Below are 14934 nucleotides of genomic sequence, written 5' to 3'. Positions count from 1 at the left end.
AGGAGCTGAGCCCGTCTCTTAAGCCTCCTGACCTCTCCTAGCAATTACTCCTATCAATAGGGGCACAGCATGATAGGCAGGAGGGTCTTTCCTGCTAAAACCACCTCAGTTCAAACACGGCTTTCTGCTCCTGCTGCCATCCTACCTCTCTGCAGGTTTGCTCGACCACTCACCGCCTTGTACTCCATCAGTTCCATCTGCAGGCGGGCGATCTCGGCCCGCAAGGCACTGATCTGCTGACTTGTCTTGTCCTGGTTCACCACCACTTTGTTCTTGATGTTGCGAGCCCGGTTGGCATACTTGAGTGTGTTCAGGGTTTCCATGAAGTCCCGGTCAGATGGGCTCACGCAGGCAATCATGATGGTTTCGCTTGGGGAGGGGAAGGTCAGAGATAAAGGACAGTTTCTTTGACCCTGTGCCAACCCAACATCTGGAGACCTGGGACCCAGCACTAGCTACTGTCCCCAGACACCCATCCTAGGCCCTTCTATATTTTATAACCAAGGTATAAACTGGGTTCAGTCCCTCCCAGAGCCAGAACACTGGTAAGACCTCATGAGCAACATCACACAGCACCGAGCAACCTCCACCAGCCAGCCCAAACATATCAGGATTGCTGGGGAAGAACAGGCTCTTTGGAGAAGTACCCTCAAAGCAGGCAGGGAATGCAATCAATCCCATGCTGGGCAACACCACCTGCCAAGTCCAAGATCTGCAAGGGCTCTGGAGTGTTTTGCACCAGCTAACTCTGCCAAAGCTGGCTAATTGTGCCTGGGACTCATGAGGACCCAAGGTCTTTACATTTGCAAAGTCATGCACTGCCTGCCAGGAGGCATCCCCCTCCCCACCTGGCAACCCACAAAGCATCCGAGTCCTGAAATAGCTCCTACATGGCTCCACAGACCCTTGGCCCTACTTGTTGGGGGACAGCCCCTGCAGACCGCTCCCAGGGCTCAGCCTTGGCCTGCGACACCCTTACCTGTTGCCCCCAAGGGAATCCTGCAGCAGGCGTGTGAGCTTGGAGTCACGGTAGGGCACGTGCATAACTTTCTTGCTCTGGTCTCCAAGGGCACTAATGACGTTCCCCAAGGCCAGCTATCAACACAAAGGAAAGCCCCCCCCCGCCCCCAATTCAGCGCCTGCTGAGAATACGGTTGTCACGTAGCGAGCACATGAGGTGTGGGGCATGCGCTGCGGCACAGGTTTGGAGTGCAAGAGGTGGCGGCGTGGGGCTTCCTTTGCCACTCTCAGCATTCACCCCCCCTCCCCACCTCCCTGGGTTGTGTCTCTCTCCCACATGCACTAAGGAGCAGCATCAAGCCCTGGAGTTTTGTTTAAGTTCAAGTTAGAAGACCTCGACCTTTTGGGGACTTGCACACTTGTGCCCAGCTGTACCCCTCCCCACAGTCCTGCCCTCAGCAGCAGAGCTCTGCCCTCACCACTGGCATTTTGGTTTGTGCATATTCCTGCCTACAGGGCCAAGCAGCATAAACCCCAGCAGAGACAGAAGCAACCCCAACAGCCCCAAACAGCTCCAAGTAGGACACAAAGGTGTTGCAGGCTCCCTCAGGCAGGCCCTGCCTGTCCCCTCCGTTCGCACACCAGTGCCCAGGACTGTACCAGCCCACAGTTGATGGAGATGCCTTCCTTTGCTCTCTCGCCGGTAGCACCCGTTCGCTTCAGCCTCTCTGAGCCAGCCAGGTCTACGAAGTGAAACTTGGCTGTGAGGGTCTCGTACTCGGTGGTGGGCTGGGCTCCATCCAGGAGGCTGGTCACCTCCCCGTTCACCTGCAGCCAGGCACACATGATGAGGGTCACCACCACAGACTCAGAGCAGGCATGAGCTCCCTTGGCCACACTCAGATGTCAGCAAAAACCTGAGCATTCACTCTCCGCATCCAGCACATCAAGGATGGGGGAAAGGATCCCAACAGCAGCTTGCTCCGAGCTGCCCCTTGGGCCAGACCACCCCTGCCACAGATGGGGCTGCTCCAGGGCAGACCTCAGCTCCCTTTAAATACTAACACTGGCTATGACTGGAAAGAAAGACAAAACTCTTTGAAAGACTTCAAACCCTCTCCCCATTCCAAAGGGATGCATACACATTGCCTGGATATCAGATCCAGGAAGAGCCCAGCCACGAGACAGAAGCACATCTCACCAGCTCCGGGCGGGTGCACACTCTCATCTGGCACAGGTGAATGGTGAAGATGGCATGGGATCGGGAGCTCTGCACGTTCATCTGGGTGCTGGCGGTGGTGCGGGAAAGAGCCCCCTGTTTTAGGCACTGGATCAGCTACAATGACATGGGGCGGGGAAGAACAAAACCTTGAAGCACCCTTCCAGGGAGTCAGGACAGCACCCTGCCACAGCCCAGCAGGCATACTGACCTCTCCCTGCATCACCCCAGGGCTGCTCTCTCCCATCCTGAGTGAGATTCCCCCATCACCTGGCTGTCCCCACACACCACATCCCCGGCTGGTGGGCACCCAGCTACCATCTCTTCTCCATCCCTGCCCCATCCTGCACCCACCTCGTTCTGAGAGCTGATGAGGCGTGATGTGACCCCCGTGGTGTAGATACTCCCGCTGGCATCCTCATGAATTTTGATGTTGGATTTGCGGTGGCGTGTGTCGGCATCACGGGCACTGTCAAACAGGTCCAGGATCTCCTCATTGTAGAGCTGAGTGGGGCAGAAGTGTGTGTGGGGTGAGCAGTAGTAAGCAGGAGGCTGCTGGACTCCACCACAGTGGGACATACAGGAGCTAACCTCTGCCATCCTGCTGCTGCAGTCCCGAGAGCCAGGAGGACAAACTGCACAGCTGGGGGTGCATGTGTGTTCACACATATGTGCACATGTGTGTGCTTAGGCAAAGCTGACCATGAGAGCTGGCATGCATGCAAATGTAGGAGAGGGCACACAAGCACATGCATGCAGATAGGAGACGATGCAGTGGCAAGCTCTGACCTGCCTGCATGGGTACCCAGCTAGGTCAGGGTGCCCAGAAGGAATGGTGTGTGTGTGCACGCATGTGCACAGGCATGTATATATGTGCTTGTCCATCTGGTGAAGTTTTGAGCTGCAGTCTGGGTGGTTCCAGCTGCCTTACCCTGTCCTGTTCCTGGCCCACACAAGCAGCTGTGTGGAAACCAGGACACAGTCAGAGCCCTGTCCCCAGAGCCTGAGTGGACGCTCGGGAGCTATGCATCCCTCAGCCTTCCCTGCTCACCCAGGAAGCCCTTGGCCACAGGAGCCAGTGGAGTTCCTCTACCACCACAGCTCCCCAAGGTCACCTCTGCCAGGGAAAGGGGACAAGAGGGACCAGGGAGCGCTGGACAAGCAGTGAAACCCCTGAGGACTCAGAGCTAACAGAGGATGCCCCATCGATATCTTGACCCTACAGCACCCTCTCTCATCCTGGGGTGGAAAGACATCCCTGCCCATCTGTCCCCTCGCCACCACCACTCAGTGCCACACACCACCCTTTTACACCCGCATCCCAGTGCAGAGAGCAGGGTCACCCAAGGACCATAGGCTCCTGGCCAGCAGAGTGGATCGGGCTAATCCGTCCCTGGCTGCCCCAGGTGCAAATGGGCTCCCCACAGGTTTAAACCCCATTCTGACAGTCTGCTCCCTGGAGGAGAGTCACAGGACTGGGATCAGCAGTGCCAAATCCTGGTAACAAGGGTCTGAGGCAGCCACGTGCCCATGCTGGCACAGGAGAGCCCTTGCTGCCACAACCGGCCTCGCTGCCCGCCCCCCCCCCCCCCCCCCCCCCCCGCCTTCCCCCCCCTTGCCTGGATGAGGGTGGCTGTAGGACAGGTCTTGGCACAGCAGCACAAGAGCTCCTGGTTTGACGGCCATGCCTGCAGGGTGGACTAGTGGGCAAAGCCCTTGACAGGCTCTGATGGCCCTGATCACCCCCTGATCACCGGGCCATCAGGCAATGGATTTTTACTCTCTCATGTAACAGGGCCCTTGGAAAGCCTTCAAGCCCCCACAGCTGGCAGATGCCCCTGACACCCTGGGGTTGCCAGCGTCCCAGTGGGCACAGCTGGCCTGGGGAGTGCGACTGTGAGCAGCTCTGAAACACAGCAGAGGAAGCCTTGTTCCCATTCTCCACTGCAGCCACCGGACAAACTTCTCTGAAGCTATTCTGAAAGCCAAAACCACCAGGGGTCAGAGGTGGTGAAGAGACAGAAATGCTACAGGAAACCCCTACAGCAGCTGGTGTGACCCCATGCAGGGCCACTGCTCCATCACACCCACTTGTCCCTGAGGTTGTGCTGGACCTCTTGGTCTGCAGAGATGCTTCCTAGGATGGTCTAGATGGCAGCACAGGCATCTCCTCTCCAGTGTTCATCCTTCTGTCCCAACCCCAGGTAACAGGTCACCCAGCTCCTTGGGGTCATTTTGGGTCATCCCAAACTGAGTGGAAGAAACTGAGGTAACAGAAACTATAGTTGGGCAGCAGAGGATCTCCTAGAGGGCAGATAACAGGGGACCTGAGAGGAAAGGGAAAGTGTGTCACATAGGGTGAGGGGGAGTCACACTGGGCTGAAGGCCAGTATCCAATCCTATAGACCAGGGAAAGTAGGACTATGCCCTGGCCCCAACAGGCTTAGGGGGGACTCTCCAGCAGGGAGAAAGCCGGACAAAGTTCAGCCCCCAGAAAGACTTCAGAACAGGCAGGAAATTGTCCCCATTTCCATCCCAGACCGGACCCCCACGAGGACAAGGATGTGTGGGAAGGCAGCCAGGAGCTCAGACAGGTCCGAGTGGTGGGGAGGGAAGGATGTGGCCAGTCACAACAGCACCATGGGAGATAACAAGGGCTCTGCAGATGGAAAGCTGATTGAGAAGGATTTCTCTGGCAAGGAGGTCAGCCCTCCAGGCTAGGAGGTGACTTTGGGCACTGCTTCCCTTCTCTAGGCCTTCAACATCTAGAGGAACCCAGATGTGATGGCCACCAAAGCCACATGGAGGCAAGATCACAGCACAGGGGCCTCTCTGCCTGTCTCCTCTGCCAGATTGAGATACCAACCATATGAAGTTTGTTTAGGGGCTCAGCTTTGCTCAACACCACCCTATGTTTTCTCACCAGGGTCTTAAACCAGTTCCCATCTTGAACTTTGCGCTTTCACCCCAGGACCAACCCCCAGGGAAGCTGCTGCAGACTCACAAGGTCCATAGCTTTCTGGGACAAACTTCTCCAGGGAAAGAAGCAGTTAATAGAAGAGACTTTTGAACCGGAGAGGCCAAAGCAGAGGCGGGAGAGGATGCAATGAAGCATTCCCATGGTCAAAGATACAGCAAAGGACATGGGAAATAGCACAGCCCTTCCTCAGATCCCTGCTTTTTCCTTTCCTTGTTTCACTGGGAATGCTGGTCCAGACCCAGGGAAGTAGGTATGCCACTATCCCCAACCTGAAACAGGAGTAAGCAAGCCCAGATCCCCCTGAATCTCCAGGGGACCAAGGCATAAGCCCCTTCCCCATGGCAGGGGCTCCCTGGATCCAAAAATGTGCCACCCCAGTTTGTGGCCATCATGAGCTCAACAACATTCAGATGCTTTGAGTCTCCTCTGCCCTGGCACACATCCCCAGCCACACAGCAGCTCTGGGGTCCAGGTCAGCCAGCAAGCAGCCAGGACATGGAGGAATCAATTTGCCCAGGAAGTGGGAGCTAAGCAAAGGACAGGACAGGGCCACAGTGTCACCCAGACCTGCTGTCACCCACCTCCAGGAACTGGGCGCTGACTTTGAACTCAGGTGCTGCCACGCCCTGACTCTGCGCCGCCCGCTTGCGCTCCTCAATGCCACTGAAGAGGTGGCCGATGGCCCGTGGGATGATGCCCTGCTCTTCCTCAGAGATGTTCATGTCGAAGCCAGTGCCCATGGTGTAAGTCTTCCCCGCGCCAGTCTGCAAAGAGTCAGGGACAGGGGGAGCTGGCTGGGCCCTCCCAGGTTCAGCTCTGCCTGATGTGCCCCACAGCTCCCCACCATCACCCCAGGTCCCCAAATGCCTCTGCTGATCCCCTCTGATCCCCACCACCACACCAGCTCCCATGCTCCGACCCCAACCATGCCCACCTCTCCTCCCACCCAAGGCCGCCCCCTGTCCCAGCTCTCATCCAGCCCAGGGACAACTCTCTGTCCCCTCTACACTACGGAGCTTATATACTCCACTGCCTTCCCTAACCTCTGCAGGTGCCACCTCAGCACCCCCAGCACCCAGGGCTGCAAGAGCACCCAATGCCCATGCCAGAGCATGTACCTGGCCGTACGCCAGCACAGTGGCATTGTAGCCCTCGAAGCAGCCTTCGATGAGCTTGCCCACACACGTCGTGTAGATCTGCTCCTGCCATGTGTCCAGGTCAAAGACAAAGTCATAGGTGAACGCCTTGTCCTTCCCCAGCAGCACTTGGGGCTCGCCGGGTGTCACTGAGGTACAGATGTGACATCCTTCTATTTTCTCTTTGGCCAGTTGAGGACGGATCCTGCATGAAGAGAAGCAGGCTGAGGGCAGCCTTGGGGCTCATCCTGGTCCTGGGGGACACGAGCCTGGCCCATGCTGGAACCATGGCTGCTCCAGGCAGGGGACTGGCAGCACCTCTGCCTTCAGTGTAGAGCAAACAGCGCAGGGGATGCTTCAACTCCTGCACTCAGTGACAATCTTGATCCGTTCATGTCTGAGAAAAGATGGTGCATCCCAGCAATGCCACCAGCCAACTCTGCAGCCAAAGTGACAGACAGGGCTGGGTGCCACAGCACAGACAGATCTGGTAACGACATGCAGCATGCACTTAAATCTGCCTTTGCACCAACAGCTGAGTACTGTCCAGCACAGTCCATATGGGGCCCACCAACCTCCATGCCTGTGCTGGCTCATTCCCCACAATGCCCCCAGCCAGGCAGCAAGCTCTGGGCAGCGAGACATGATCAATGCACTGAAGCAGCCCTGACATGGGTGGCCAGGGTATGGGCAGGCAGCTGGAATGCACTGCAGCCAGTTGTGTTCGCTTGAGAGGCAGCAAGATCAAGCTGCAGTTACAAAGGCTTAAAATACAAAATGCAAAAATACAACGAGACAGTCTCAGCACCAAAACCACCATCTAAATCAAACCACCACCCAACCCGATGGCTGTCCCCAGCTGTGGACTCCGCAGATGGGAAGGGAACAGCCGAAGCTGTTCTGGGCTCCTGGCTCTGGTGCTTTGCATATGACTGACCCACCACACCCCACCCACCACACTCAACCCCTCCCCGAGAAAACAGGGTACAGGTTGATCGGACCCACAACAGTGTAGCTCTGCTTAAGCACAGGCACTAGTGCCTGTTAGGGCTGCAGCAGCTCCGGCTTTTGGTGGATGGGCCAGCTAGGGGAAGCTGGCTGGCCCTGAGGGAGTCATGGAGAAATAGGGAGTGCAGAGCCAAACGTCATGGCAAACAGCTCTCATTAGAGCTAATGACTGCACATCTCCCCTCCCTGGATGCTTCATAAACACAGCTATTAATTCCTCCAAAGACGCATTGCTGGCAAGGCAGTGCAGCAACCGCAGCAGACGCTTTGCGGATTGGGGCTCTGCGTGAGCCACCGCTCCTTGCCAGCCTGGCCAGCGGCAAGCAAAGACCAAGAGGGGCAAAACTCGCTGTGCTTGGGGGGCCAGGGTGTCCAAAGTGGGGCAGGAGGCAGCTTAAGCACCCCGCTCACCCTGCTGGGAGCCCGTGCAGCAGACACGTGGGAACAGCTATGTGCGTCCATGGGTATATTTAGCGCAGCAGCCACAACAGAAAGCAGCTTCTGATGTGCTCAGCCCTAGACTCACTCCTGTTGCCTTCCCAGGGTCCCACCCTCCTCCAGGAAAATTAAACCCCGCTTTAATTACTCTTTAACCAACATGATGCGCTTCCTCCTGCTCCCCACCCCAGACATGCTGTGATAGTGCCCCCGGGGAATGGGCAGAGAAACAAACTGGAACAACAGTATTTTCAGAATATTTTTTTTCCGAATAAGAAAAATGAGAACAGGGGTTTTAGCTTTTTCCTTCCTACCCCTCTTCCCCCACCCCCCCCCACCCCCCCAGTGATTAAATATGTGCACGTGGGTTTGGAAGAGAGAAGCAGCAGCACATTTGTTGGAGGAGTGTGCACACGTTAATCTTCCATAGGGCATTTGGGGACCCACCTTGAGCCAGGCCATGCCGGCCTGTTCCAGCTGTCCACACACCAACACGGATGTCTCCCCCAACTCCAGCTCCCCAAATCTCGCTGCCCAGCCAGCTCTGACCACTCAAGAGCTCTCACAGATGGGGGCTGGAGGGGACCCCGGTGCCAGTCCTCAGCGTGCTCACTCACGCTGTCCTGTCTCCCTAGGGTGACTGGAGACACAGAAACCCCCTGGGAGGATCTTGGTCTCCAGGCAATCAGCCAGGCATCAGCCGGGGAGGTCCCTGGGAGCTGCTGCCAGCTGGTGGGCAAATACTACAGGCTCCCACTACAAGAGCAGGACAAGCAGAGCAGCAGGGCAGGGACGAGTGCCAGTAGCCACAGTCCCAGGTGGGACGGCACAGAGATGCCACCCAGCACCATAGATGCACATGGCCACCAACAGACATCACAAAGAGTTTCTCTAGGCCAGTGCAGCTGCTCCTCCTGCTCCCCAGCTTCCAACTGACCCAGCTCTCCCACACTAGGGGTTCCCATACCTGCCTTCCCAGGAGGAACATCATGATGCCAGGCAACTGGGCAACTGAGACCCTGGTCAGGACAGGTAGGCATTCACATATAATTCAAGTCATTCCCAGGCACCACAATCCAAACATAGAATCTTTAGGTTGGAAAAGACCTTTAACATCAAGTCCAACTGTTAACCTAACACTGCTAAGCCCACCACTAAACCACGTCCCTAAGCACCACATCTACATGTCTTTTAAACACCTCCAGGGGTGGTGATTCCACCCCTGGCCGGGGCAGCCTGCTCCAGTGCCTGACCACCCTTTCGGTGAAGATGTTTTTCCTCATGTCCAACCTAAACCTCCCCTGGTGCAACTTGAGGCCGTTTCCTCTCGTCCTATCACTTGTTCCTTGGGAGAAGAGATGGATACCCACCTCGCTACAGCCTCCCGTCCGGCAGCTGTAGGGAGCCATGAGGGCCCCCCCGAGCCGCCTCCTCTCCAGGCTGAACCCCCCCCAGTTCCCCCAGCCGCTCCTCAGAGCGCTTGTGCCCCAGCCCCTGCCCCAGCCCCGCTGCCCGGCTCTGGACACGCTCCAGCCCCTCACTGTCCCTCCTGAGTGAGGGGCCGAAACTGAACCCGGGGTTGGGGGTGCGGCTGCGCCGGTGCCGAGTGCAGGGGGACGGTCACTGCCCTGGTCCTGCTGGCCACACTGTTGTGCCACAAGCCAGGATGCTGTTGGCTGCTGTGGCCACCTGGGCATACGGCTGGCTCATATTCAGCCAGCAATCGACCAATACCCCCAGGGCCTTTTCCAATGGGCAGCTTTCCAGCCAAACATGACATAAGCATCTGCAGAACCAGTATTGGCTCTCTCCTTGGCTCTGTCCTTAACCCCACCAGGTGACACTGGGCGACCTGGCAGCACTTGTGCTCTGTCTCAGTTTCCCTGCTCTGCAACAGAGATCAAAAACTTTGGTGGTCATAATTCACCGTCTGAGTGTGTTCTGGCACTCCTTGTCCCTACTTCTACCAAAAAAGATGCTGGACGTGTCCTGTCTGTCCATGGGTCCACAAGAACTGGGTGTGATGCTGTCGGGGCCCAAACTGCAGGATAATGGAGCTGCTCCCTTACCTGCATCTGGACACAGCTAGCCAACCTGCTCTGTGCCTGGTCATGGGCCACCAGACAGAAGGACAGCTTGTGCCCAGCACCAGGACCCACTGCAGAGCCAAACACACCAGGGTGTGCTGTCCTTGAAGGGCTGGGACACTTACAGAGAGCTGGGCTGATCCCCAGGAGCCGATGGCACAGGCTTCTATGGTTATGTGGCACTGAGGGGTTCATCTGCTAGGTAGCAACCAAAATAAACCAGCACTTAACCAGTGGGATGCTGCCTCGCCACCCCCCAGCTCAGGCAGGAGCAGACCAGAGCCGCAGCTCCATGAGGCATCTTGTGCCCGGTCATCCCCACACTGGCGCAGGTGACTGCTGCTGCTGGAAGATGGCATAGGGACGACACAGGCTGTCTTGGGGCCAGCAAGACTATCAGTGCCAGCCACATCTCCCTCCTGCCCATGCTGATAAACCAGCCTCGGCACAGGAAACACACCCAGGGAGGAGAGAGCCAGCAGGACCACAGTGGCACGACGGGCCCAGCCACCGCCTCTGTGTGTGTGTGTATGTGTCCCAGTTCACTGTGAAGGAATGGTGACAAGGACCGAGCACCCAGGACAGGACAGAATAGGTCCTAGCTGAGTGCTCCTGCCAAGCAAACCTGGCAGCTTCCCAGCCCTGGGCACTCAACACACAGGGCTGGGAGGCAGACGGATGCACAGAGACAGAGGCGCAGGCATGGGTGGAGACTGCACCTTCCCAAACCGGCAGCTCCCGCTGAGGCAATGACAGCCAGCATGGCAGGAGCCTGACTGCTCCAGCATCAGCATCCAAACCCGGCAGCATGAGTAGCGTGTGTGCCAGGAGAGTCCACAGCCGCACAGAGGCACAAAGGGAACCTTGGCTGGGAGCCTCTCCATCGCTCCCCTTCCCTGCTGGGCTGGCAGGCTGTGAAAGCACCGTCTCCACGGCTGGGCTGCCAGGGCGACCAAGCTTCTGGGAGGAAGGGGGGAGTGGGTCCTGCACTCGGAGGGGCAGGGAGCTTCTGCTCACAGGCGGGCGTGCTTCGCGCAAGCACAAAGGCTGAGTTGTTCAGTGCTGCTGCCCTATGCCAGTGTTTGGCCGCGTCAGGGGGTGGGAGCCAAGTGCTGGGTGGGCACCACTGCTGGCAGCCCTTGTAGGGGCAGCTCAGGGGTTCCTTCACCCCAGCAGGAGCAGCGCCCCTGGGAAGAGACCTGTCCATCCCAGCATCTCAAGCCCTGCAACCAGTGGAGGGGAGGGGGTTCACCACACCAGGCACAGCCAGTATGCCCATGTCACGGCCACATCCACCAGCAGACACCACCCAGCCCTCCCTGTGCACTGAAGGGAGCTTTTCCGTGCACAGGAAGGCACCATTCAGCTGTCATGGACTGCTGGGTTCATGTCCTCATGTCTCCCTGCCTCCTCATCCAACGGCCTCAGTTCCCCCACTCCCAGCCCACCACCATGGCAACACCAAGGGGCTCCAGAGCATCCCTTGGCCCCCAACACTTTGCCGAAGTTGTGACAGCACACTCCCATAGCCCTCCTGTCCATGGCGAGAGCCATGACACCCACGCACACCAAACTGCCTGCACACTAAACTCCCTCCAGGCCATACCACCCTACTGAGACACAGGCACCCCTGGGGCAGGGTGACCATCCCACCCATCAGGAGAGGATGGGCATGAGGACAGAGAAGATCCAGCCTCCCCAAGACCTGTCACCCAATGTCACCCACCTCAAACAGGAGCTGTCCCAGCTCCCCAGGGAGGCCAAGCACACACCCACTCACCAGCATTTCTCAGTGCTGGCAGGGAGCTGCAGGGCAGCTGCTCCAGACTGGGGGTGCGGGTGACCCCCCAGCTGCAGCTGCCTTTCACTGCCTTTTATAATCTTGCAACTCTGGAAAGGCAGAGCCTGTCTCTGTTGCAGCAGGGAGCTCCCATCCCTCTGAGACTGCTCTGGGAGGGAGGGTGGCTGCCTGCAGACCCCCTGGCAAGGAGACGTTCCTCTCCCTTCCCAAGGCCAGAGCCGAGGAAGCTGCCCAGCCAGGCAGGGCTGGTTTCCCAGGGAGCTGAGCCAGAGAGCTGGGGAGCGGCAGGTGGAAAAGCTCCATGGCATTTTCCCTCCCTGTGCCAGGCCCTGGAGGCTCGGAGCCACTAGCCCTCATCTACCCCATCTCCAGAGGGGCAAGGTTGCCTGCTGCAATACTGGCAGCTCCGCCACCAGATGAAGGGCTGGGGCACTGCTCCCTGCCCAGCGGCAAGCACCTCTGCTGATGTGGGCTGGCAGAGGTTGGATCCAGGCAGACCCTGATCAGCCATACAGCCTGACTGCTGTGGATGTGCCTGCCAAGACAGGTGATCTGGGCAAGCCCCGGCAGCAGTAGGCTCCACTTCCCACGTTGCCCCTATTCATCCTACTCCCATCCCTGCATCACCTGTGTTCACCCTGTTCCCTACATCACCCACACCTGCCCCATTTCCCCTCCCCACATGACTTTGCATTCAGCCCACTCCCGTCCCCACACTGCCCATGTCTGCCCCACTCCTGCCCCCACTCCCATCCTGCATCCCCTGCATTCACTCTGCTCCCATCCTCACCCTCCTCACTGCCTCATCCCTACTCCCTGCACTGCCTGCATTTGCCTTGCTCGCACTCCTTCCAGCCTCCCCAGCACGGGAGCTGAAGGAGCATCTGCCAGACAGCCCAGACTCACACATAGCCCATCTGCCAGCCTCACTACCCCCTCTACTGCCCCCACGCTTTGCTCTCCTCTTCCTCAAACCTGCTCTCCATGTTTTGCTGCTTCCCTGCAATCCCACCCAGCAGCACAGGACAACCAGGAAAAGAGCAGCTCTAGCATCATCCTGTGCGCCCCTACCTAGGACATCCTATGGGTCAAGAACACACGGGGCATTGGAAACCCAACAGGCAAGACAGCGTGTGGCACATGGGGTGTAGCGTGGTAGTGTACAGGGCACTCGGCCTGGCCAAGCAGCTCTCCAGGAAGCATGGTGCTGTCAGCATCACTAAGGTAAGATCAGAGCAAAGTGCTCCAGGTTTTCCTGTATCTCCAAGACCAGCACAGCACACATGGAGCTGCCCACCCTCACCAGCAGACAGTGGTTCCCCAGGCCTCAGCTTAGCATGGCTTGATCCTGTGGGGGAATCTGATCCCTTGCCTGGGAAGGGATGCCCCTGGCCCCATTTACCCCTGAGCAGGGGGTCCCAGGAGAGGGCTGGCTGCCAAGGGCTGGCTGTTTGCACACAGGTTGCTTTGGACCCAAATCAAGACAAAGTTAAGCATTTAATTACCACAGCAGGGAAGCGGCTCAACAATCAGAGAAAATTGAATCAGGCTCCCTGGGGACTGCCAGGTCTGGTCAGCAAATGCTCCAATTAAGAGATACAGCAAGCCATCTCCCAGTAGGAGTGAGCACAACATGGGAAAGCACCAGGCTCAGCCCACCTGTGGAGTCACCCATGCCACTGGATCTCTGCCCGCCAAACACTGCCAAAGCAGAGGGTGCTACTGTCATCACAGCTGGACCAGCACCAGGGGCAAGACAGAGCTCCCTGGCTGCTGGGTTCCCATCCCTGCCACCATCAAGCCTGGGGACAAGCAGGTCCTCACAGAGCTGGGGTGTGCACGGAGGCGTGCTGCACACGGCTCAGCGGAGACATGCCTCTACCCCACATCCATCCCCTGAGGAAGAGACCCTAGTACAGATCCTCTGCACGGATGTGCTGGCTGTGCTCAGTTCCTGGTTGCCCAGCCAGCTCCCCTGCAGGGCAAACCCCACTGCCTTAGACCCCAGAACCCCCCAGGCCCCCTCTAATCCTCCTGCTCCAGGCTTTCCCAGGCTTAAAGAAACCTTTAAATCAGGCCTTGGCAGCCGCCATGTGCTGCTTATTAGCAATGGCAGGAGCACACCGGCGCTGAGCTGCACCATCTGCTCTGCACCGAGACCCACCACAGGTTGGGGGCAAGAGACATGCTGCCTGCATGGGGACCCAGCACCTGGGGACACCCAGCCCAAGGCAGTGGACAGAGACCAGCGGGGCCTGGGGGAAGCACAGGATCGTGCTTTTCCCAGCCTAGAGGCAAGCAGAAGTGAACCAAGCCTGGGATCTCCCTGGACTCCTCCACCTCTGTAAGCAACTGGCAATGCCATCAGCTCCATGGTGGACCCGCCCAAGAGAAGAGGCTGGGAAACACCACGAAGATGTTTGCAAATGACAGACCCAGGAGAGTCACCCACAAAGGGATGCAGGGCCCCAGCACCCCAGGTGGGATGGCCAGCACAAGGAAACACACGCATGGCAGCACACGTGACTTGATGCACACCCTGGCTGGGCCCCTGCTCCCCTCTGACGGCACAGTAACAGCCACAAAACCACCGGCTCAGCAGCAGTGTCAGCAATTACTGGAGAACGATAGGAAGCCATCATTTACCAGGAGACTCTAGGCCTGACGAGCCACTGGCTTGACCCTGGGAGGGCACAGAGATGCCACAGGTCCAACAGAGACAGAGGAACACACTCCCCACCCTGCTTCTGCATCCCAGTACTGAGGCTCCCATATTCTTCCAAGCCAGTGAATCACACCCACTGGGTATCTCTCTTCCTCAGGTGACCCTGTGAGGTCCCCACATCCCAGTCCCACCCCAGTACTGGTGCACCCATACTGGAGATAAGGTATTCCTGGCCCCCTGAAAGCAGGTACACCTGAAACTCCCCCGCATGCTCTGACTGCCACTGGGAAAACAATCCAATTCTGGCAGAAGATACTGGAACCCCAAAGCCCACAGAGCATCTCTGGAGCAACTTGCCTGCAAGACAGGAGAGTGGGTGGCACAAAAGAGATGCCTCTCCACCCCTCCAAAAAAACCCCCAGAAGAAATCCAAAACCCTTTGCCAGCAGGATGGGGGATGCTATGAAACACACAGGAGCAAACCTGGTCCCACAGCTGGGAAGGGAACCGGCACATTTTGCCCTAACATCCTCCTTGGGCAAGTGCAGCATGAAATAATAGATGATCAGAGACCCACAGCAACATGGCCAGAGAGATCCGCTCTCCTAACATAGACAGGAGCCAGGTTGTGCCTCCCAGC

The 14934-nt window shown here is 57.9% G+C and overlaps 1 protein-coding gene across 2 annotated transcripts in view; it reads right to left on the bottom strand.

Moving 5' to 3' along the window:
* The window catches only part of KIF21B (kinesin family member 21B), a 44181-nt gene that overhangs the window by 22057 nt on the left and 7190 nt on the right, over positions 1 to 14934 (bottom strand). For both annotated transcript variants that reach the window (XM_027816726.2, XM_005447237.3), the window contains exons 2-8: positions 6278 to 6500; positions 5741 to 5923; positions 2534 to 2683; positions 2162 to 2296; positions 1621 to 1788; positions 980 to 1095; positions 174 to 369 (exon numbers count right to left, since the gene is read on the bottom strand). In XM_027816726.2, coding sequence (XP_027672527.2) covers positions 174 to 369; positions 980 to 1095; positions 1621 to 1788; positions 2162 to 2296; positions 2534 to 2683; positions 5741 to 5923; positions 6278 to 6500 — 1171 coding nt within the window. The remainder of the gene's footprint in view (positions 1 to 173; positions 370 to 979; positions 1096 to 1620; positions 1789 to 2161; positions 2297 to 2533; positions 2684 to 5740; positions 5924 to 6277; positions 6501 to 14934) is intronic.

Source organism: Falco cherrug, chromosome 16 (assembly GCF_023634085.1).
Source record: "Falco cherrug isolate bFalChe1 chromosome 16, bFalChe1.pri, whole genome shotgun sequence".
NCBI lineage: Eukaryota > Metazoa > Chordata > Aves > Falconiformes > Falconidae > Falco > Falco cherrug.
Note: the sequence above shows the minus strand (reverse complement) of the source record. Positions and strands in the feature narration are given on the sequence as shown.